At 45.7% G+C, this 23,375-nt stretch overlaps 1 protein-coding gene across 2 annotated transcripts; it reads right to left on the bottom strand.

Annotated features, from left to right (window-relative positions):
* Nucleotides 1–147: 147 nt before the first annotated feature.
* Nucleotides 148–22,480, bottom strand: LOC132388407 (protein phosphatase 1 regulatory subunit 36). Of its 2 annotated transcripts, XM_059960758.1 has the most exons (11): nt 22,039–22,478; nt 18,177–18,241; nt 14,906–14,992; nt 12,831–12,970; nt 10,956–11,025; nt 7,380–7,478; nt 6,752–6,892; nt 5,540–5,582; nt 2,988–3,139; nt 1,451–1,645; nt 149–486 (listed from the first exon to the last, which is right to left on the bottom strand). In XM_059960758.1, exons 1-11 carry the CDS (start codon nt 22,066–22,068, stop codon nt 246–248), a joined length of 1,263 nt encoding a protein of 420 aa, XP_059816741.1. In that variant the 5' UTR covers nt 22,069–22,478; the 3' UTR covers nt 149–245. The 2 variants fall into 2 exon arrangements, with proteins under 2 accessions (XP_059816748.1, XP_059816741.1); XM_059960765.1 differs by lacking the exon at nt 18,177–18,241 and having other exon boundaries at nt 148–486; nt 22,039–22,480.
* Nucleotides 22,481–23,375: the final 895 nt, after the last annotated feature.

Here is a 23,375-nt window from a genome sequence, read left to right as displayed (position 1 = left end):
GTGAAGAAGTTTCCCCTTGGGTTCCTTTTAAATATTTCACCTTTCCCCCTTAACCCCTGACCTCTGGTTGTAGTCCCACCCAACCTCAGTGGAAAAGGCCTGCTTGCATTAACCCTATCTATGCCAGGGTGAGCAGGAATTCTAAACACATCACAATCTGACAATTGAGAGTTTTATTTTGAACGGATTCAAAGGGCTTGAGGTAGAGATGATAGGTGAGGTTGGAGAGGCTTTCTCTCTCTGGGTTAGTGTACGAGGTTGTGGTCAGACTCGGCAGCAGTGGTGGCCCTGGATATGACCATGGCGTGACTCTGAAAGCTCTCTGGTCCCGAAGAGAGGTCCCCCAGCCCATTGAGGGAGTGCAGGGTCTTCTGTGGCAGGTCTTCCTCTTCCTCCTCATCCTCCTTCTCTTCCTCTAGGTGAGATTCAATTGGAACCAGTGTGTCTGGCAGGAACTTGCTGAGGGGTTCCCCAATGATGCCCAGCCTACAAGTGACCAGAACCAGAGTTACCAGAGGAAGACTTCCTCCTCCTCACCTCTACCTCCCCTCCTGGAGGCAGTGAGGTCTCAACATGGAAGGGGCAGAGATTCAGCCACCTGGGGAGGGACCTATACCCCTGTGAGAGCCAGCAACCTGAGGTGGAAAGGGACTCATAGCCTCTGCACCCTGGAATGGGGAGGCACCCACACACAGCTCCCTGGGGAGGTGGGGGGACACACATTCTGCCAGTGACAGCACACTGAGATGTGGAGGGCCCATAGCCCCCAATGAGGGTCAACAGTCTGGCAGTGGTGAGAGAGCTGTTCCCCAGTGAGAGAGCATCCTGGGGAATGGAAAGAGCAGCTCCCAGTGAGGGAGAGCACCATTGGATAGGAGAGACATTCCTCCAGAAGAGAGCCATCTCTCAGTAAGGGACACACATTGGGATGAACAGTAATGTACAGTGGTGAAAGGGCAGGGAAAAGATTCAACAGAAACTTCCAGAAGGTGGAATCAGTTCTGCTCTGTCGGATGGGGAAAGTTCTCCAGGTATAGAAAGGCCTAGATAGAGTGGCTGTGGAGAGGATGTTTCTAATAGAGGGAGAATTGAGGACCAGAGGGCACAGACTCAGAATGCAAGGACATCCCTTTAAAACAGAGATGAGGAGGAATTTCTTTGGCCAGAGACGGTGAACCTGTAGAATTTTTTGCCATAGACAGCTGTGGTGGCCAAGTCATCGGGTGTATATAAAGGTTGATAGGCTCTTGATTAGTAAGAGTGTCAAAGGTTTCAGGGGAAAAGCAGGATAATAAATAAGTGATCAAGTGGCAGAGCGGACTCGATGGGCCGAAAGGCCTACCTCTGCTCCTATGTCATAAGGAGCATTAGTATCGGACAGTTCCAGTCTGGGCAGGATAGGTTCACTGATGATGGGAGGTTAGTTGGACGGAATGCTCCTCTGACTTACGGGTGGGGTGGGCTGGGGTCCATGTCCATGACACTGGCCCTCTCATTCTCTTGGGTATTCCTGGAGCCTGGATTCACTGGGTGTTGCCTGAAGAGGTAGTCGGATTTCTCCCTGGGGCTCTGCAGCAGGGTTCTCAGCACTGGCGAGCGTTGAGTGACGATGGAGCTGATGGGTGGGCGCTTCGACGGAAACCCCCTGTGTGACAGAGAGGGGTGGGTGGGGTGAGGTCACCAGCATTGGCAGAGGGACACACACACACACACACACACACACACACACACACACACACTCACACACCACACACGTGCATACCCGAGGGTTCCTGTCATCGGAGATTCCCTTCCCACCCAACACAATCTGCTCCCACACCACACCGACTAACATAAGGCAATACAGGAGAAGCCTATGGGAATATTCAATCAGCCTTGGTGGGGAAGCAGCAAGATCCTGGAACACTCTGAAGAGAGCTTCACTCTGTGTCAGACCCCAGGAGGGTCCGATGGGATGATGCAGAGGGAACCTCACAAAAGTATCTAACCTGAGGAGGGTGTGATGGGACAGTGCGGAGGGAGCGTCACTCTGTGCTCCATCCCGGGAGTGCAGAGGGAGCGTCACTCTGTGCTCCATCCCAGGAGTGTGGAGGGAGCGTCACTCTGTGCTCCATCCCAGGAGTGCGGAGGGAGCGTCACTCTGTGCTCCATCCCGGGAGTGCAGAGGGAGCGTCACTCTGTGCTCCGTCCCAGGAGTGCGGAGGGAGCGTCACTCTGTGCTCCATCCCGGGAGTGTGGAGGGAACGTCACTCTGTGCTCCATCCTGGGAGTGTGGAGGGAGCGTCACTCTGTGCTCCATCCCGGGAGTGCGGAGGGAGCGTCACTCTGTGCTCCATCCTGGGAGTGTGTGATGGGACAGTGCGGAGGGAACTTAAGCAGAGAAGTAGTATACCTGTACTCAGTGGGAGTCACCAGCTTCAGAACAGGGGGAAAGAGTCATACAGTGATGCAGCCCAACCTGTCCATGCCAGCCAGTGTACTCTCCAAGCTAGTCCCATTTGCCTAACTTTGGTTATATCCCTCTATCTGTCCATATACCTATCCAGTTTATTTTAAATGTTATTATTGCAAAGGAGATGAAGGAACCTACGCCGCTACGTACGGTAACATGGCTTTAATGCAAAACATTACAGAGCCAGCTACAGGGTCAGGGTTCAGTTCCTGCCGCTGTCCTTCAGGAGTTTGTGTGTTCTTCCCGGGACCACATGGGTTTCCTCAGGTTATGGTTAGTAAGTTGTGGGTATGCTATGTTGGCACCAGAAGTATAGTGACACTTGCATGTTTCCCAGTACATCCACGGACTCTGTTGGTCATTGATGCAAATGACGCATTTCATTGTCTGTTTCGATGTACACGTGACAAAATAAAACTAATCTTTTCTTTTAAAACCAGTTGAGTATTCCCGTTTTTATTCCAGCTTTTGGGAAAAGGGAAATATTTGCTTTGAAATGGAAAACGCCTTTGTTGTTAACCTGCCCCAGTGATACCTGTGTTCTTTCTGCATCTCCTCATCTTTCACCTTCGGTGCAGGATTGAAGATGTCAGAGCGAAGGAGTTGCCCGATCTCATCCCTGATCAGATCCATGTTTTTCCTTCCAAACGTCACCCAGGTCACATAGATGCTGTAGGCATAGAGACACTGAAATCACAAGAGGTGGGGCAGCTCAGTGTCACCGTGGCAGGAAGGGTTCAACAACACAGTACTTACATGAGTGATCTCACAGGCATGATCATTTCAGGACCACTAATCCGGGTGAATGGTGCAACATCCAGCACACAGAGAGGGGAGCTTTACGTCAGTCGAAGATGTACATTCTGGAATGAAGGCACTGACGTGCAGAGGGTTCTTGGAGTTCAAGTTCATAGGTCCCTGAAGGTGGCATCACATGTGGATAGGGTGGTAAAGAAGGCATATGGCACACTGTTCTTCATTGGTCTGGGCTCTGAATAAAAGTCTGGAAGTCACATTGCAGCTGTATAGCAGTTTTGTTTGGCCACACGGGAGTGTTGTATGCAGCTGTGGTTGCCCCATCACGGAAAGGACTTGGAGATTTTGGAGAGGGTGCAGAAGAGGTACACCAGGATACTGTCCAGATTAGAGGGCTTGTGTTACAAGGAAAAGTTGGACAAAAGTATACACGAGGAAATCTGCAGATGCTGGAAGTTCAAGCAACACACACAAAATGCTGGTGGAACGCAGCAGGCCAGGCAACATCTATAGGGAGAAGCACTGTCGACGTTTCGGGCTGAGACGAAGGGTTTGTGTGTGTTGGTTGGACAAAAGAATGTTGTTTTCTCCGGAGAGGTGGAGGCCGAGCAGAAACCTGGTATTAGTTTATAAAATGATGAGAGGCAGAGATTGAGTAGATAATCAGACTTTTTCCACAAGGCTGAGATGTCAATATAAGTTGCCATAGGGAACTCTTCTTTCTAATGAATGGTGAGAGTGTTGGCTACTTCCACAGGGAGTGGTTGAGGGAAAGAGTATAGATGCATTTAAGGGGGACTGATCAAACACACAAGGGAGGTGAGCAACAGGAATCACAGTGACGGATATAAACATGGAAAAATGGAAGGAACTTAGGTTGAGCAGTCACACCAGCCTTGGTCTGGTAGGAGATCAATATCAATTTCTCTAACTTAAGATCGCCACTCCCCTCTGTTCTTCCCCTACCCATCTTTGTTTTCCCTTATCCCTTTGTCCCCTCTCATTCCCCTCCCACACCCCTACAACTTTCCAATCATTTACACTCTTTCTCCATGTGGTTCCCCACCTCCTTCCCTTTATTCTATGGTCCACTATCCTCTCATGTGAGATTCCATCTTCTTCATCCTTTTGCCTCTTCCACCTGTCACCTCCCAGCTTCTCGTATTGTTCTCACTCACCACTACCCACCTTCCCCCCCACCCCCTGCGTCACCTGCCAGTGCTACTGCCCCTCCCTCTACCTTTTAGAGTCACTATGGCACAGGAGGGGACTCTTTGGTCCATCTAGTCCATGCCAAACTGTTATTCTGTCTTGTCCCATCAACCCACACTCAGACCATACCCCTCCCAAACTTCTCTTAAATGTTACAATTGAACCTGAATCCACCTCTTCTGTTGGCAGCTCATTCCACACTCATACCAGTCTGTGAGTGAAGAAGTTTCCCTTCAGATTTCTGTTAAATATTTCACCTTTCACCCATGACTACTAGTTCAATCTCACCCAATCTGAGGGGGAAAAGCCTGCATCCATTCACTCTATCTATACCCTTCATCATTTTTATTCTGGCTATCACCCCTCATTCCTTTCCAATACACATGAAGAGTCTCGGTCCAAAACGTTGACTGTTCATTTCCCTCCACAGATGCTTCCTGAGCCACTGAGTTCCTCCAGCATTTTGTGTGTGTTTTAACCGGATTCCCAACTTTGGTAACATTTCTTGTGACTCCACGCTCCGCTTTCCTTTCCTATCAGATTCTATCACCTGCAGCCCTTGCACTTATCACCTCCCAGCTTCTGACACTATTCCCATTCTCCCTCCTCCCTTATCTGCCTATTATTCCTGCAACTGCAGTCTCTTCTGCCCCACTTACTGCTTGCCCCAGCCCTTGGATGGCCCAGTAGTTTAGCAGTTAGTGTAAAGCTTTACAATGGTTCAATTCCCACTGCTGTCTGTAAGGAGTCAGTACGTTCTCCCCATGACCTTGTCGGTTTCCTCTGAGTGCTCTGGTTTCCTCCCACATTCCAAAGACATGCGGTTTGAGCTAGCTTAGTAAGTTGTGGGCATACTATGATTGCGTAGTACACGTGCCCTCAGCACAGCATCAGACTGTGCGGTCGTAGACACAAATGACACATTTCACTGTATCTTTCGATGTACTGTCCATATGATAAATAAAGCTAATCTTTACCCTCACTTCGTTATACTGGCTATCAGCTCCTCTATCTTTCAGTCCCGATGAAGGGTCACCCAATACCACGTTGGCTGTAGTTTGTCAAATTGTTATTTCCACTGATGGACCTTGGCTCGTTAACTATGTCAGTGGCACTCACCTCATACAGCTGCCTGTCCTTGTGTGTAGCTGACCCCATTGCCCTGTGAACACAACAAACCAGTTACTTCACTTCTGTCAAAATGAGCACAGACTTGTCTATCAGAATGCACAGGAACGTAGGCAGCTGCAGGGAGTAGCGGGCTCTCCCGCTATATCACAGACACATCTCTGCCCACCATCGGTGGTATCTACAGAAAACACTTCCTCAAGAAGGCAAAGATCCCCGCCATCTGGGTCACGCCATCTTCATGCAGCTACCATTGGGCAGGAGGTACAGAAGCCTGAAGACCCCCACCACTAGGTTCAGGAACAGCTACTTCCCTTCAACTATTTGGTTCTTGACCCAATCAACACAACCCTAATCACTACCTCGGTATGTCAAAGACATGACCAATTTACCTTACAGTCTCAAGCCGAAAATGGCTAATACAGTGGGTCATAATTGTAAGGTAATTGGAGGACAGCATGAGGGGAATGTCAGGAGTAAGTACTTTTACACACTGAGTGGTGGGTGCGTGGAATGAGCTACTGGGGTGGCGGTAGAGGCAGATATATCAGGGACATTTAAGAACCTATTAGATAGACACATGGATGAAAGAAAGATGGAGGGCCGTGTGGGTTAGATTTATCTTGGGGTAGGTTAAAAGGTCAGCACAACATCGTGGGCTGTAATGTTCTATGTTCCAAACGGTGTGTCAGGTCAGGCCCCTTGTGCTGTGAAGTCCTGTTATATTCTGTCCCCTTGAGAACCTGAGTTATAGGGAAAGGCTGAATAGGTTAGGACTTGATTCCCTGAAGTTTAGGAGAATGAGGGAAGATTTTCTAGAGGAATACAAAATTATGATGGGTAATGCAAGCAGGCTTTTTCCACTGAGGTTGGGTGAAAGGTGAAATATTTATAAGGAACTTGAGGGGGAATTTCTTCACTCAGAGGGTGGATGAGAGTGTGGAATGAGCTGCCAGAAGAAATGGTGGATGCAGATTTCAATTTCAACATTTAAAAGAAGTTTGGATAGGTACATGGGTGGAAGGGGTATGGTCTGGGTTTTGGGTTGATGGGACTAGGCAGAATAATGGTTTGGCACAGACTAGATGGGCCGAAGGGGCTGCTTCTGTTCTGTAGCACTCCATGACTTTATGACTTGTTGCTGAAAGTACCAGCCCTGGCCTTACTGGAAAGAACCAGTGACCTTCAGAGAAACGCACTCACTTCCCACAAGCCATGTGGTGCAGTTCGACCGAGTCCAAGCCCAGCAGCAGAGCGGAGTACGTCCTTGCCATGTGCCTCTGTGCCAGCTCCTTTCTCGCCTTGGTCCAGCCCGCCTCCGCTCTCTCGGGACTACCAGCATTCCTGCAAGGAAGCCAAACCACAACATGGTTAGCAAAGCAAATCAACTTTACCAAGAGGCTGTTTTGGCCCATCTTGTCTCTGCCAGCCCACTGAGCAATCCTACTCTCCCAGTAACGGGCTGGCACCATAGCGTAGCAGTTAGCATTACAGCGCCAGCGACCCGAGTTCAATTCTCACCACTGTCTGTACAGAGTTTTATGAACATCTCCTTCCCCTTCACTGCCAGGTTTCTGAATGGACCATCAGCCTATGAATAATACCTCTCTTTCTGGACTACTTACTTTTTATAAGCATATATTTCTTATTGTAATCTTTTATGTATTGCTCTGTACTGTTGACACAAAACAACAAAGTTCAGGACATATGTCAGTGACAGTAAACCTGGTTCTGATTCTGAAAAATCCCTTTATAAATTTGCGTGCCTCTATCTGAACTCAACTGTCATTGGGCCTCTGATGGCCAACACGTTCTGAGAGACAGCACTCACATCAACAATTCTTTGGACTTGGAGTTCAGTCCAAGGGCACCCAGGTACACAGAGAAGTAATTGAGTAAGGCCATGAGGAATTCATTTAACTGCTGGGTCCTGCAAAAGTGAAAGGAACACATTTGACACAGAATAGAATGACATTGGAAACAAACATTTAAAAATGTTAGAAATTACAAAGCCGCTCCCTCAGGATCCGGAACTTATCGATCACTTGCCCACTCAGCATTTCCCCAACACAAGGAAACGGGGAGGAATGGGAGTGGCTGGACTGCTTTGCTAGGGTAAAGCATGGAGGGGCTGGTTGAATGGCCTCTATATGAGCTGTAGATTCTCCCAGGGGAGGTAACAATATTATAACTTCAGTGAGCTGGGTTCAATTGCTACCACTGTCTGTAAGGAGTTTGTACATGCTCCGCGTGTTGTGTGGGTTTCCTCTGGGTGCTCTGGTCAGTGAGAAGTGGGCATGCTACAGTGCGTTGGTGCCAGAAGCACGACAGTGTTTAGAGGCTGTTGTCAGACTGTGTTGGGCATTGACACAAACAAAACATTTCAATGTATGTTTCAACGTACACGTGACAAATAAACCTAACCTTTAAGATCTTTAATCTTTAACAGGAGGGTATAGTTACAAGGAAGATTTAAAAGAGACTGGCGTGGGGGAAAGACAATTTTTTCATGCAGAGGTTGTTGAGAATAAGACAGAACATAGAAAATTACCGGCACAGTAACAGGCTCTTCATCCCATGATGTTGTGCCAAACTAATTAAATTAGTTATCAAATGGCCAACTAAATTAATCCACTCTGCCTGCACGATGTCCATATCCTTCCGTTTCCCTCACATTCATGTGCTTATTTAAACATCTTTTAAATTCCCTCATGTATCTGCCTCTATCACCACACCAGGTAATACATTTCAGGCATCCACCACTCTCGGTGTAAAAGAAAATTTGCCCCTCACATCTCCTTTGAATTTACCCCCATCACCTATTTGGCATTAGACATCTCAACCCTGAGAAAAAGATGCTGTCTGTCTACGCTGTCTATGCCTCTCATAATCTTATACATCTCTATCAGCTCTCACTTCAGCCTCTGCTGTTACAGTGAAAACAACCCAAGTTTGTCCAACCTCTCATTATAACGTGTGCTGTCTAATCCAGGCAGCATCCTGTAAACCTCTTCTGCACCTTCCCCAAAGCCTTAACATTCTTCCTAAAATGGGTTGGCCTGATCTGTGAGCAATACTCCAGATGCAGCCTAACTAGGACTTTATAAAGCTGAAACATTAATTCCTGACTTTTGAACTCTGTGCCTCGACTAACAAAGGCAAGCATGCCATATGCCTTCTTAACCACCCTAAAAACCTATGAACTATGAACTCGGACCCCGAGAACCCTCTGCTCATCAACACTGTTAAAGGGCTTGGCCTTAACGGTGTACTGTCTCTTTATATTTGACCTACCAAACTGCAACACTTCACATTTGTCCGGGTTAAACTCGATCTGCCATTTCTCTGTCTATATCTGCAACAGATCTATATTGCGTTGTATTCTTTGCCAGTTTTCTACACTATCCACAATTCCACCAATTTTTGTATCAACTGCAAACTTACTAACCCACACATCTACATTTTCATCCAGGTCATTTATATACATCACAAACAGCAGAGGTCCAAGTACCGATCCCTGCAGAACACCACTAATCACAGACCTCCAGATAGAATAAGTTCCTTCAACCACTATACACTGTCTCCTATGGGTAAGCCAGTTCTGAATCCAAACAGCCAATTCACCATGCATTTTTATAGGGTCATAGAAAAGTACAGCACACAAACAGGTCCTTTGGCCCATCTAGTCAGTGCTGAGCCATTTAAGTTGCTGACTTCCATCAACCTGCACCAGGACCATAGCCCTCCACACCCTTACCATCCATGTACCCAACCAAATGTCTCTTAACATTGAAATCAAGTTCACATGCACCACATGCATAGGCAGCTCATTCCACATTCTCACAACCCTCTGAGTGAAGTTTCTTCCTATGTTCCTCAAAGTTTTCACCTGTTATGTACCCCGTAACTGGGTCACTTACCAGCAAAGATAGAGAGATCCGTTGAAGTCTGCTGGTACTATTTTTAACAGTATTTATTGATAAAAATACACAAAATAATATCAATGCAAACATACAGATAATATACGTCGTCAATACTAAATCTAAAAGCGCGGGTATAATAATAATCAATAAGAAATAAGCTCTATCGTTGTCTAGGGGATAATGTATTGTCTGATGGAAATATAAATGTCACTGTTAGTTCGTTCAAGCTGCAGCGTTTTGGTTTGAGAGAAAGACGGGTTAAAACTTGTCCAGTCCTTTTATGATGTCAATCCTTCGAGAGTCGTTGGGAGTTGATTTCCCCGTTGTTAGCTAAAAACCGTTCTTCCGTGGTCAAGGCACACCGATACCGGGGCAAATGGAACCGAACGCACGTGGCCTCCCCACCAGTTTCCGCTATTACGGGATCGCTAGCGTTTCTTCTGGTGCGTCTGGAGGGGCTGTTCCCACAGACCCTCTTTTATCCTGACTCACAGGGTCTCAGATGTCAATCAGGTTGAGGTCAATCTCTCCACCAACCTCCCCCTCGGTTCATTGCCTGGGGCTTCGATGCATCGTACAGGATGCAATACACAAGTCCGGCTCCAAGAGACAATAGCCGGTATCAATGGGTCCACTTCTCGGAGGCCAGGACACATTCCAATCTTTGTGAATTCTGCATGTCTTTCTCTCATTTCCTGGGTCTCCTGGACTGACTCAATAGTGATCTTGCGATTCTCACAAAGGAGGGGGCTACCCCGCACCCTTCGGCCCCTCAGAGCTGTGGTACATTCATAACACACCCTTCTCCATAACCCGTGACCTCTTGTTGTAGTCCCACCTAACCTCAGTGGAAAAAACCCGTTTGCATTTACCCTGTCTGTACCCCTCATAATATTGTATTCCTCTATCAAATCTCCTCTGAATCTTATCCATTCCAAGGAATAAAGTCTTAACCTATTCAGTCTTTCCACATAACTCAGGTCCTCCAGACCCAGCAAGATCTTCTGGATGAGCATACAATCAGAGACCTAGTTAAATGCCCTACTAAAATCCACGTAGACAACATCCACAGCACTACCTTCATCAATCACCCTCATCACCTCGTCAAAAAATCTCAATCATGTTAGTGAGACACATTTTGCCCACACAAAGTCATGCTGGTTCTCCCTAATAAGGCCATGGTTTTCCAAATGCTTATAAATCCAATCCCAAATATGGTATGAGCAGCCAGAGGACATGGTTGAAGCAATTACAATAAGGGATATCACTAGAGAAACACTTAGAGGGGTGGAGCTTAAAGGGATGTTGGACAAACACAGGAACTTGGGACACGGAGTGGATATCATGGGCAACATGGACTATTTGGGCTGAAGGGCCAGCATCCATGCTATTTTGCTCTATGGCTCTGGCCACAAGCTCAGCTCTGGGGAAGAAGACAGAACAGCAGCAAGGCAGAGGCAAGCAGGCACGAGGGGAACTCTGACCTTAACATCGGCCGAAAACGTTTCCGTGCCTCTGGCAAACCATTTTCGCCCAGCAAGATGAAAGCGGCGTCTGTCAGAGGAAGAAGAGCAATGCGTCACCACAGCAGAACACGCATGCTGAATTTCAAATAGAAGAAGTCAGAACCACTCGCAGCACAGACTGCACGCAGTGTGGGAAAGGGAACAGGGTCGACACTTCAGATCGCAGAACCATCATCCGGACCGGAAAGGAGAGAAAAGAAGCGTAAAGTCACAGAGGCGGAGAGCACAGAAATAGGGCCTTCAGCCCAACCAGCACCCAAGATGCCCACCTAAGCTAGTCCCCGTTTGGCTCTCATCCCCATCCCATCCACAAGCTTAAACAGAAGAGATCCTGCAGAGCAACACCTACAAAATGCCGGAGGAACTCAGCAGGCCAGGCAGCATCAATGGAGGCTGAGACCTTCATCAGGACTGGAAAGGAAAGGGTCAGAAGCCAGAATGAGAAGGAGATGCAGGAGGCAGAGTACAAGCTGACAGGTGATAGGTGAAACCAGATGGGGGGGCGGAATTGAAGTAAGAATCTGGAAAGTGATAGGTGAAAGAGATACAGGGCCAAAGAAAGAAGCATCTGATAGGAGAGGACAATGGACCATGGGAGAAAGGGAAGGAGCAGGGGTATAGAAGGAGGTGATAGGCAGCTGAGGAGAAAGCAAGGGATAGCAGGGAAACCAGAACAGGTAATAGAAAAAGTGAGAAGGGGGAGTGGGAGAAATTACAAGAAGTTATAGAAATTGATGTTCATGCCATCAGGTTTTATGAGGTGTTGCTCCTCAAACCTGAGTTTCACCTCATCGAGGCTGTAGAGGGCGCCATGGACCAACCTGCTGAGCAGAAGTATGTGAATCTGCAGGAAGAGTGGGATAGGAATGTCTCTGAAAGAGTGAAACTGGGCAATCATGGGAGTAAGCTCTAAACAAGGTTATCTTATGGAGTCTCAGAGCATGAGAAACAGGCCCTATGACCCAACTCATCCATGCCAACCAAGGTGCCTACCCAAGCTAGTCCCATTTGCCTGCGTTTGGCCATATCCCTCTAAATCAAAGGTTTCTAACCTGTGGTCCACGGTTAATGGTAGGGGTCCATTGCATAAAAAGGGTTGGGAACTCCTGCTCTAAACCTTTCCTATCTACGTAAGAGTCTTTAAAATGTTGTAAATCTACCTGCCTCAACTACTTCCTCTGGCTGCTCGTTCCACGCACCCAGAATCCTCTGCATGGAAAAGTTTCCCCTCAGGACTTTTTAAATCTAACCCCCTCTCACTTCAAGCCTATACCCTCTAGTTTTAGACTCCCATACGTTGGGGGAAAAGAGTGTCAGCTTATCTACACACTTCATGATTTTATAAAGCTGGATAAATTCACCCCTCAGCCTCCTTCGCTCCAGATAAAAACAATCCCAGCCTGTGCAGCCTCTCTCCAGTCCATATGAAGTGAGTCAACCTGAAATATTAACTGCCCATTTCCTACCACAGATGCTGCTTTTCATGTGAGGGGTAAATTTTAAAGGAGATAAGTTATGAGAAAGTTTTTAAAAAAACAGCAAGTGGTGGGTGGCTGGAAGGGAATCCAGGGGTAATGGTGGAGGCAGATGCAATAGAGGCATTCAAAAGACTTTGAAGTATACAGATGAACAAGCAGGGAATGGATTGTAAACAGGTTTAGTTTAATTTCACACAGTGATCAGGAGAGACATTGGGGATCGAAGGGTCTGCTACTCTACTGCATTTTCTAAAAGTAGCAAAATTATCCTTCCGTTACAGGGTTGTTCAGCATGGATAAGGTGGGCTGAAGGGCCTGTTTCTGTACTGTAGTGCTCTTTGTCTCAATGACTCACTTTTAACATCTTCAAGAGTCACAAATTGGTTCTGCCGAAGCTCCAGTTTATGGGATTCTGACAGCTTTGCCAGGTTCTGTCCGACACCTCCTGTTTTGGTCATCATGGAGAAACTGCGTCTGGAAATACCATACTTCGATCTGTATGTGAAACAAAGCACAAGTCTGTATATCACAAACACAAGATATCCTGCAGATGCTGTAAACCTTGAGCAACTTACACAAAATGCTAGGGGAACTCTGCAGATCAGGCAGTGTTTAAGGGGAGGAATAAACAATTTCAGGCCAAGAACATTCATCAGGACTGGAAAGGAAGGGGGCAGAATGCAGGAACAAGAAGGGGTGGGAGGAATACAAGCTGGCAGGTGATAAGTGAGACCAGGTGAGGGGAAGATGGGTGAGTGGGAGAAAGGGATATGAAGTGAGAAGCTGGGAGGTGATAGATAGAAGAGCTGAAGGGCTGCAGAAGAAGGAATCTAAATGGAGAGAAGAGTGGGCCATCGGAGAAAGTGAAGGAGGAGAGAAACCAGAGGGAGCTGATGGACAGTTTATGAGAAGGAGTGAGAGGAGAGCAAGAACGGTGAATGAAAACAGAGAGAAGTTGGAGGGGGAGAAATTACAAGAAGGTGGAGAAATGAATGATCATGCTGTTAGCTTGGAGACTACTCAGATAGAATATGAAATGCTGCTCTTCCAACCACAGTGGCTTCATCATGGGATTAGAGAAGGCCATGGACCGACATGTTGGAATGGGAATGGGAAGAAAAATTGAAATGGGTGGCCACCAGGAAATCCTGTCTGTTGTTGCAGATGGAGTAAGGTTCTGTCCAGGTCAGTTGCTCCTCACTCTCACATTCACCGACAGGAGAAACAACTCTCTGTAGCTTCATCCAAGGGCTGTGTCCTCCAACACTGCAGAGTCTGCCTTGAGCTGACATCTCCTGATGGTCTTTGTTCCAATGTGCGATGACAGGAACTAGGTGAGGCAGTGGGGAGATGGGCAGAAGGACCCAGGTGGGGGTGGGAGAGGGGTGGAGATGGAGAAATCTCAAGGCTGGCAGGCAGAGTTCCATGGATGGGGACTGAGAGGTAGGAAGAACTTTCTTCTGTCAGAGTGTTATGGGATCGCACTTTTGATTAAGTGTGTTTAGAGCTGACTGCAGGCACAAGAGATGCTGCGGACGCTGGAAATGCGAAGCAACTCTCACAAAATGGTGGAGGAACTCAGCAAGTCAGGCAGCGTCTATGGAGGGAAATGGGGAGTTGATGTTTCTGTCCTAAACCCTTTTTGCTGCCTGACCAGCAATGTGTTTCCACAGGTTCTGGGATCTTGTGCCTCCACTTCTTCGTTCCATTGTGACGTACACCGTCTTTAAAGAGGCTTTCCTCCTCAATAATGCAGTCCAGATGAAGGATCTCAACACAAAACATCGACTGTTCCTGTCCCTCCACAGACGCTGCCCGACCCACTGAGTCACTCCAGATTTTTGTCCGATGGTCAGAGCTAAGCCTGATGTTAACTCAGGGTGGCATGGTAGCAGAGCGACAAATGTAACTCAGTTTTTTATCTCAATATTTATTTATCATATATTTCATTGTACCTCAGCCATAAAGTTAACAATTTCACGACATATGCCAGTGATTTTAAATCTGATTCCAATTCTATTATAATGCTATTACAGCATCAGCGATTTGGGTTCAATTCCCACCATTGTCTGTAAGGTCTTCATACATTCTCCTTGTGACTCTGTGGGTTTCCTCCACATACTCTGGTTTCCTCACACATTTTACTGACATAAGGGACACTAAGGACGAGTGAATTGTAGACACTTTATTTTAGCGCCAGAAGCGTAGCGACACTTGTGGGCTGTCCCAGCACACTCTTTGACTGTGTTGGCCTTTGAGGCAAGCAATAAATTTCACTATATGTTTCAATGTACATGTGAGAAATAAAGGTAATCTTTAGCTTTAAATTGGAGTGGTTGGTACTGGCAGGACAGTGGGCAGACACAGATGGAGAGTGGATCAGCAGAATTCCGCGAGGCTTTGCTCTGCAATTCCCTCGATCTCACTCACTTCTCCAGAGCTTCGTTCACCGGGTCCAGGATGGCTCGAACTCTGGCAAGTGACTTCTTTCCTTTGCTTTCTGCTGTTGAATGCAAGCTGAAAGGGAAAATCACAGGTGTTAAGAGTGTTAGAGTGAAAGGGGGGAGTTGGGAGATGCCTTGAGACTGGAGTTCCAACTGTTATGGTGTGATGTGTATAGTGTTATCACCCTGACAAATCTCCCCAAATTTCATAAAGCTGTACAATAATACAGAAATTCACTGGCATGTCAGAAGCAGCAGAGAGTACTGGATTCAGCCCAGTACATCCTTCTCCACCATTGGCAGTCTCTACAGGACGCACTGCTCAAGAAGTACCACATAAGCAATGCTCCCTTCTCACTGCTGCCATCAGGAAGAAGATACAGAAGCCTCAGGACCCACACCACCAGGTTCAGGAACAGTTATTACCTCTTGAACAGTTAGGCTCTTGAACCAGTGGGGATAACTTCACTCAACTTCACTTGCCTCTTTCCTGAACTGTTCCTACAACCTATTGACTTACTTTCAAGGAGTCTTCATCTCATGTTCTCCACGTGTATTGTTGTTTTTTTTCTTTTGTGTGACTTTTTGTACAGTTTATGTCTTTTAAACGTTGGTTGTTTGCCCTTCCTGTTGGATGTGGTCTTTCTCTGATTCTATTGTGTTCCTTGAACTTACTGCGATTGTTAGCAAGAAAATGAATCTCGGGGTTGTATATGGTGAAGCATATGTACTTTGATAATAAACTTACCTTGAACTTTAAAGATCCATCATCAAAGAATCCCACCATCCAGGCCATGCCAGCTTTTCACTGCTGCCCTTGGGCAGGAGGTACAGAAGCCTGAAGTCCCACAGCACCAGGTTCAGAACAACCATTCGGTTCAACCATCTGTCTATTGAACCAATCAGCACAACCCTAATCACTACATCTTAGCAATGCTATGACCACCTTGACCACATTGAACTCAAATGGACTGTGTTTTTAAAATTCTAATTGTATTCCTTCTAAAATTCCATATAATTTATGTTTAGGTTTTTCTGGTGAATGTTCCTTATCGGATGCTCTGTGCTTGTGATGCTGCTGTCAGTAAGATTTTCATTGCACCTGTCCACAAATGAACTTTGACAATGTATATTTATTACAGAGTGACATGGAGAGATACAGATTCTTCAGCTCTCCGAGTCCTACTCCTTTTACATGAACACATTTTATTCTCCCCACCTGTCCATTAACACCCATCATATTTTACCACCCACCTAGACACTGGGGGAATTTTATATTAGGAAACCCACACAGTCACAGGGAGAATGTGCAAACAGCTCCCGAGGTTTGGGTTGAAGCTGGAACTGTGAGGAATCAGCTTGGCCACCGCATTGTCCCTATGAGGCATAAAATCTCTCTAAACTGCTTCTAATGCTTTGACATCCTCCTAACAAGATTACCTCAAAGCATCTATTGGCTTGGTTTATTATTACTGTCACATGTACCAAGGTACAGTGAAAAGCTTGCATCACACACTCGATACAGCTCAGATCATTACACAGTGCATTAAGGTAGAACAAAGTAAAACAATAATAGAGTGCAGAGTAAAGTCTAACAGTTACGGAGAAAGTGCAGTGAAGGGAAACAATAAGGTACAAGATCTGGAGAGGATATTTCCAATAGTGGGAAAGCCAAGAAACACAGGCTCTGCCTCAGAATACAAAGACATTAGAACAGAGATAAGGAGGAATTTCTTTAGCCACAGGGTGGTGAATCTGTGGAATTCATTGCCACAGATGGCTGTGAAGGCCAAGTTACTGGGTATATTTAAAAGTGGAAGTTAAAAGGTTATTGATTAGTAAAGGAGACAAAGGTTTTAGGGAGAAGGCAAGACAATAGGGTCAAGTGGGGCAATTATTGAGTGCATTGAGGTAGAAAAAGTTAAAACAATAACCATGTAGATTAAGGCGTAACAGCTACCAAAAATGACCATTTCAGGTAAATCATCAAGTGCAAGATCATAACAAGGTAGATTGTGAGGCCAAGAGTTCATTCCCATTGTGATATATCAGTCTATGGCTTCCTCTTTTCCACTGTCAGATTAATGGAGCAGCACTTTACACTCCATCTGCGTAGCCTCCAACCCAACATGAAGATGACATCAATTTCTCTAACTTCAGGTAATGTCTCTGTTGCCCCCTTCTCTCTTTTTCAGTTCCCCATTATGGCTCCCTCTCACTCCTTCTCTTCTCCTCACTTGATAATACCTTCTTCTGGTTCCCTCCTCCCTCCCTTTTTCCCCATGTTCCATTCCCCTCTCCTGTGAGATTCCTTCTTCAGCTCTTTACTGCTCCCACCTATCACCTCCCAGCTTCTTACTTCATCACCCATCCTCAACCCACCAACCCCCCTCGCCTGGTCTCACCTATCACCCATCATCTTGTACTCCTCCCTCTCCCCCATACCTTCTTAATCTGACTTCTTCTCCCTCTTCCTTTCCAGTCATGATGAAAGGTTTTGGCCTGAAACGTTGACTGTTTACTCCTTTCCATAGATGCCACCTGACCTCTTGAGTTCCTTCAACATTTTGTATGTCATATGTTAACTCTTTTATTCCTAGGATCATTCTCCAAAATTCCTTGTACAATATTTCAGGGCACAACCTACAAGTGCGTATATATACAAATTCTGTGGGCCTGTTTCAGTTCTGCTCAATGTTCCCCAGAACATTGGCTGAGAGGTGGAGGTCTAGTGATGAGAAGTCTGGAACTTGGGGACCCATTATCCACTAGTCCAGGGTCGATACCGAAGAGTGAAGCCCAAAGGTTGATTGGAAGTCTGGAGGTTGATGCCCCAGGTCTGAAGTCTGGAGACTGGGGATTGGAGGTCCGTCCAATGTGTTGATGTGTGTGGGAGGGAGGAAAGAGGCTTGTTTTGCAGTTGTTATTTTGTTGCTTCTTGTGTTCTGTTTCGTTGCTATGTTCTATGTTAATACGGATACATTAGGGGCATTTAAGAGACTCTTAAATATGCACAAGAATAATAGAAAAATGGAGGGTTTGGGTTGATCTTGAAATAGGTTAAAAGTTTGGAAAAACATTGTGGGCCGAAGTGCCTGTATCGTGTGTTCTACAGTCTTCTATCGAACATTCTATGTTGGCACCTGAATGTGTGGTGACACTTGAGTGTTAGTTGTAAACACAATGACACACTTCACTGTACGTTTTAATGTACGCATGATAAATGAACGTGAATCTGAAAGGGTTAACTCACGTACCTGACTAGCTCGAGCCTGTTTGTGTCCTCCTTCCAGACCCACTGGGCAGGAAGAGCTGCAAACAGCTGCAAGAGCAAAGGAATTGCAGAAATAAATCCACGATATATCAGAGTGTGAGATTCATTAATGAATGGCTTATTCAATCATAGAACATTCAAAGATACCCCCTAACTCATTCTGACAGACAGATAATTTAAAACACAGGGGCAGAATTAGGCCATTTAGCCCATTGAGTCTCTTCTGCCCTTCCATCATGATGTGAATGGTTCTCCCATTTCCTTTGTGCTGTAATTCCATTCCCATGCTTTCACTTACACCAAAGTAACCTGCAGGATATACAACAGCAGGATAGAAGCTGTCCTTGAACCTGCTAATGCATATTTTCAAGATTTTGTATCTTCCGCTCAAGGGAATGATGGCCTGCCCAGTTTCCTGTGGCAAGGAATTCCATCATGATGTGAATAAATGTCCTTAAATCTACCTTAAACCATCTCCTTGGTGCTGCAACAACCCTTTGAGTGATTATGCAGAAAGTTTGAAGTTAATAACTCATCTCCTTCTACCTTAGGCCACGAACTATCAATCACCCCTACTGAGTTATCAAACTTTCTGCATAATTACTCAACGAGTTGAACTGCACGTGCATGTAACAAGAACTGTATAACTCATCTCCTTCTACCTTAGGCCATGAACTTATCAATCACCCCTGCTGTGGACACTTTCTGGAGGTCCAAGATCCGTATGCTCCATGAGTGCTGGACTAAGTGTGTAAATGTAGGAGGGGACTATGTTGAAAAATAACTGTGCTAGATTTTCTAAAATTGACTCTTTCAACCTTAGGCCATGATTTATCAATCACCCTCATAAATGCCTTCTCTTTGGCTTTTATGTTGGCCTTGACTTCTTTTGTTAGCCATGGTTGTGTCATCTAGCCTTTAGAGTACTTCTTCCTATTTGGAATGTATATATCCTGTGCCTTCCAAATTGTTTCCAGAAATTCCAGCAATTGCTGTTCAGTCACCATCTCTGCCGGTGCTCTTTTCCAATCAATTCTGGCCAACTTCTCTGTTTTTCCCTTTACTCCACAGTATCTGTAATACCGATACATCTGACTTTAGCTTCTTTTCAAATTTCTAGCTGAATTCAATCATGTTATGATTACTTTCCCCAAGGGTTCTTTTACTTTGAGTTCCCTAATCAATTCTGGTTCACTGCACAACACCCAATCCAGAATTGCTGATCCCCTAGGAGGCTCAACCACAAGATGCTCTAAAGCATCTCACAGGTACTCTTGTAATGTCCCCTCTTGGAATCCAGCACCAACCTGATTTTCCCAATCTACCTTAATACTGAAGTCCCCCATGACGATTGTAACATTGCTCTTTTGGCATGCATTTTCTGTCTTCCATTGTAATTTGTACACCACATTCTTACTACTGTTTGGGGATCTGTATACAACTCCCATCAAGGTCTTTTTAACCCTTGCAGTCCCTTAGCTCTATCCACAATGATACAGCACCTTCTGGCCCTATGTCACCTCTTTCTAATGATTTGATTTCATTTTTTTTCACCAATTCAGAAATGCCACCCCTTTGCCTTCCTGCCTGTCTTTATGATACAATGTGTATCCTTGGACATTAAGCTCCAAGCTATAATCTTCTTTCAACCATGATTCAGTGATGCCTATAACATCATACCTGCCAATCTGTACCTGCGCTACAAGTTCATCTACCTTATTCCGTATACTGTGCACATTCAGATATAACTCCTTCAGTCCTGTATTCACCCTTTTCAACTTTGTTCACCTTTTACATTGCATTTCATCCTGTTGACTGCGGTGTTGCCCTATCAAAGCCTCTCCTCACTACACATTGCCTCTGTTTGTAAACCAGTTGCCTCATCTTCAGCACTATTATCCACCTTTCCTATGATACTTCTCACATTGAAATAAACACAGATCAGGACACTATGCACACCATGTTCAACCTTTTGATTCCTAACTCTGTCTGAGGTCTTGCCAACATCTGCCTCCACAACCTTTCCACTAACTGTTCTGACACTCTGGTTCCCATCCCCTGCAACTCTAGTTTAAACCCCACCGTGCAGCATTAACAAACCCTCCCGCTAGGATCCTAGTCCCCCTCCAGTTCAGGGGTAAACTGTCCCTTCCCTGGAAGAGAGCCCAATGATCCATAAATCTTATGCCCTCCCTCCTACACCAACTCCTTTGTCACGTATTAAAATGTATAACCTTCCTAGTTCTGGCCTTACTTGCATGTGGTACAGGTAGCAATCCTGAGATCACAACCCTGGAGGCCCTGCCCTTTATCTTAGCACCTAATTCCCTCTGCAGAAACTCGTCACTCATCTTACCCATGTCATTGGACCATGGCCTCTGGCTGTTCACCCTCCCACTTAAGAATGCTGAAGACTCGATCCAAGATATCCCAGACCCTGGCACCCAGGAAGAGACATCTTGTTCTCATCCACAAAACCTCCTGTCCATTCCCCTAATTAACAAATATCCTATCAGCATAGTGTGCCTCTTTCCCTTCTAAGTCACAGAGGTAGTGCCAGAGACCTGACCACTGTCATTTCCTGTTAGCTCAACCCCCCCCCCCCCCCCCCCCCCCCGCCAACAGTAGCAAAGTGATACACCTGTTGACCTGTTGTTGAGGGGGAAGGGCAAAAGAGTACTCTGCACTGGCTCTTTAACCCCTTTCCCTTTCCTGACATTCACCCAGTCTCCTGTATCCTGCACCTTGGGTGTAACTACCTCTCTATGTGTCATACCTACACTCCCTCAGCCTTTTGAATGATCCAGAGTTCATCCAGTTCTGGCTCCAGCTCCTTACCGCAGATTTTAGCCGCTGCAGCTGGATGCCCTTCTCACAGTTGTAGTCGTCAGGGACATTGTGAGGTTTCCCTGCCTTCCCACATCCAGCAAAAGAAGCTCTACAAGAAGCTCTATTGTCCTGCCTGGCATCTCTACTGTCCTAACTGCAGAGATATAGAGAAGGGAAGGGAGAAAATGCAAGCTTTTCTTCTCTTTTGCTTTCTCTAACTGAAGCCTTGAAGAGCTCAAGCTTCCGAATCATCACTCTTGAGTCTGTCCACCCAAACGATGCCCCTTAATTTGCTCTTGATAATCGCAAATGCAGATTAGTCACTGGTCAATGTTCGAATTACTCTTACACCTTATTGTCTGCGTGCACTGTACTTTCCCTGTAACTCTAGCTCTTTATTCTGCACTGTTATTGTCTTTTGTTTTTATTAACTCAATAAACAGTACTTAAGCATGGAATGATCTGCCTGGAAGGCAGGCAAGCAAAAGCTTCTTCCCCTCCACCATCAGATTTCTGGACAGTCCATAATAACCATCTCACTACTTTGCTCACTTTTTGCACTACTCATTTACTTTTAATATTTCTATTCTAATTTATATTAATGCATATATTGTGCTGTATGGCTGCCACAAAACAGCAAATTTGATGACATATGTAAAATGATAATAAAACCGATTCTAATTCTACAAACAATAAAAGTTGAGGGGTTGAGGGTTGCCTTTGGGCGAAACTTTATAATTAGTAATTACATTTATGATTACTGTAGGCTAGTGGTTAAGGATTACTTGGGGTTGATATTAAGGCTATATCGTGTGAATGGTTCGGGTTCGTTTTAGAGTTAGGGTTGAATGAGTGTTTACGGATTAGTGTTGATTTTAGGACTGCGATCATGGATAAGGGTCTGGAGTCGGTCGGTGTTCCCAGAGGGAGACGGTTACCAGACGCCGCTGAGAGGGGAGAGACCCGGAAACCCCATCCTCCCCGGGTTTCTTCCCCCTCTCTTCCGGGGATCTCACCTGCTCCAAACTGAGATAACCATCCATCATCAGGAATGCGAACACCCTGTTGATAGTCTCCCGGCAACCGTTCCACACTGCAACAAGTACAAACGGCAGCGCCGAAGGTAACCAATGGGAGTCAAGCTCCTCAACTGGCGTTCTACCCACAGAGATAGTATCCAATGGGTGCAAAGATTCCCACCTATAGTCCCACCCATTGGAAGAGTACCCAATAGGAGTCAGGTACCGATCGCTCGAGCTTTATCAGATCCACGGACCCATTTCTCATTTACACCATTTATTGTAACTTGTAGCAATTTTTACGTATTGCACTGTAAACGACACCCCTCCCTCTTACATTCCTCCTTAAATTATGCTCCTTGCATTAGTCATTTCTGCCCTTAGTAAAGGTCTCTGTACACCTACATCTAGTCACTTCTCATCCTCCTTCGCTCCAATGTTAAATTAATCTTAATGAATAAGGACTAATTAAGAGGTCAGATGTGTCTTCTGTTTCTTTCATCTGAAATATGACACCATTCTGCATTATCAGCTGAAATCTCATGGTGGAGCTCCAGCATGCGGTAGAACTATAACCTTATGTCAGGATTAGAGTTTGGTACTATAGGGTTGCCAAGACAAAAATTTCACATCATCTCAAATTTCTTCCCCAGGCAGTTAATCTGATTCAGCATTGCAATGCACTGCAGACACTTTAAACCACTTTTATAATTAATATTTATGTATTTAGGCACATTTTATTCCATGTTTGTTATTTAACCACTAACTTTAGTGAATGTTACACCCTGATCAACACACAAATTCCTCATACATTTAAATGTATATGGTGAATAAAGATGATCCCTGATATATAAAAAATACCATTCACTAATATAGCTGCAATGTCAAAGGAGGTATTAAAGTTGGGGAAATGGTGGAGAGGAAATGCCTAGAAACTGGTGGAAACATGAGGAAATCTGCAGATGCTGGAAATTCAAACAACACACACAAAATGCTGGTGGAACACAGCAGGCCAGGCAGCATCAATAAGCACTGTCGATGTTTCGAGCCGAGTCCCTTTGTCAGAAACTGGTGGAAATGCTGAAGGAACTTAGCAAATGAGGCAGCATCTGTGGAAAAGAATGAACAGCTGATGTTTTGGCCTCTCATCATTTTGTGTGTTGTTTTGGATTTCCAGCATCTGCAGATTTTCTTGTGTTTGAGAAACTGGTGGATACAGCCCAGTCTATCACAGGCAAGGCCCTCCCCAACTTTAAGCACAGTTACAAAGAGCACTGCCACAAGAAAGCAGTATCTGTCAAAGACCCTCACCATCCAGGCCATGTTCTCTTCTC

The sequence above is a fragment of the Hypanus sabinus genome, chromosome 2 (assembly GCF_030144855.1).
Source record: "Hypanus sabinus isolate sHypSab1 chromosome 2, sHypSab1.hap1, whole genome shotgun sequence".
NCBI classification, from domain to species: domain Eukaryota; kingdom Metazoa; phylum Chordata; class Chondrichthyes; order Myliobatiformes; family Dasyatidae; genus Hypanus; species Hypanus sabinus.
This window is presented reverse-complemented; position numbering and strand designations above follow the sequence as displayed.

Excerpts from the sequence above, each read along its gene's own strand:
- LOC132388407 (XM_059960758.1), bottom strand. The coding sequence starts at position 22,068 with ATGATGGATGGTTATCTCAGTTTGGAGCAG. Across the intron at positions 14,993-18,176 it reads AACAGGCTCGAGCTAGTCAG|CTTGCATTCAACAGCAGAAA; the intron begins GTACGTGAGTTA and ends TTTCCCTTTCAG. Across the intron at positions 5,583-6,751 it reads CACCACATGGCTTGTGGGAA|GGCAATGGGGTCAGCTACAC; the intron begins GTGAGTGCGTTT and ends TTGTGTTCACAG.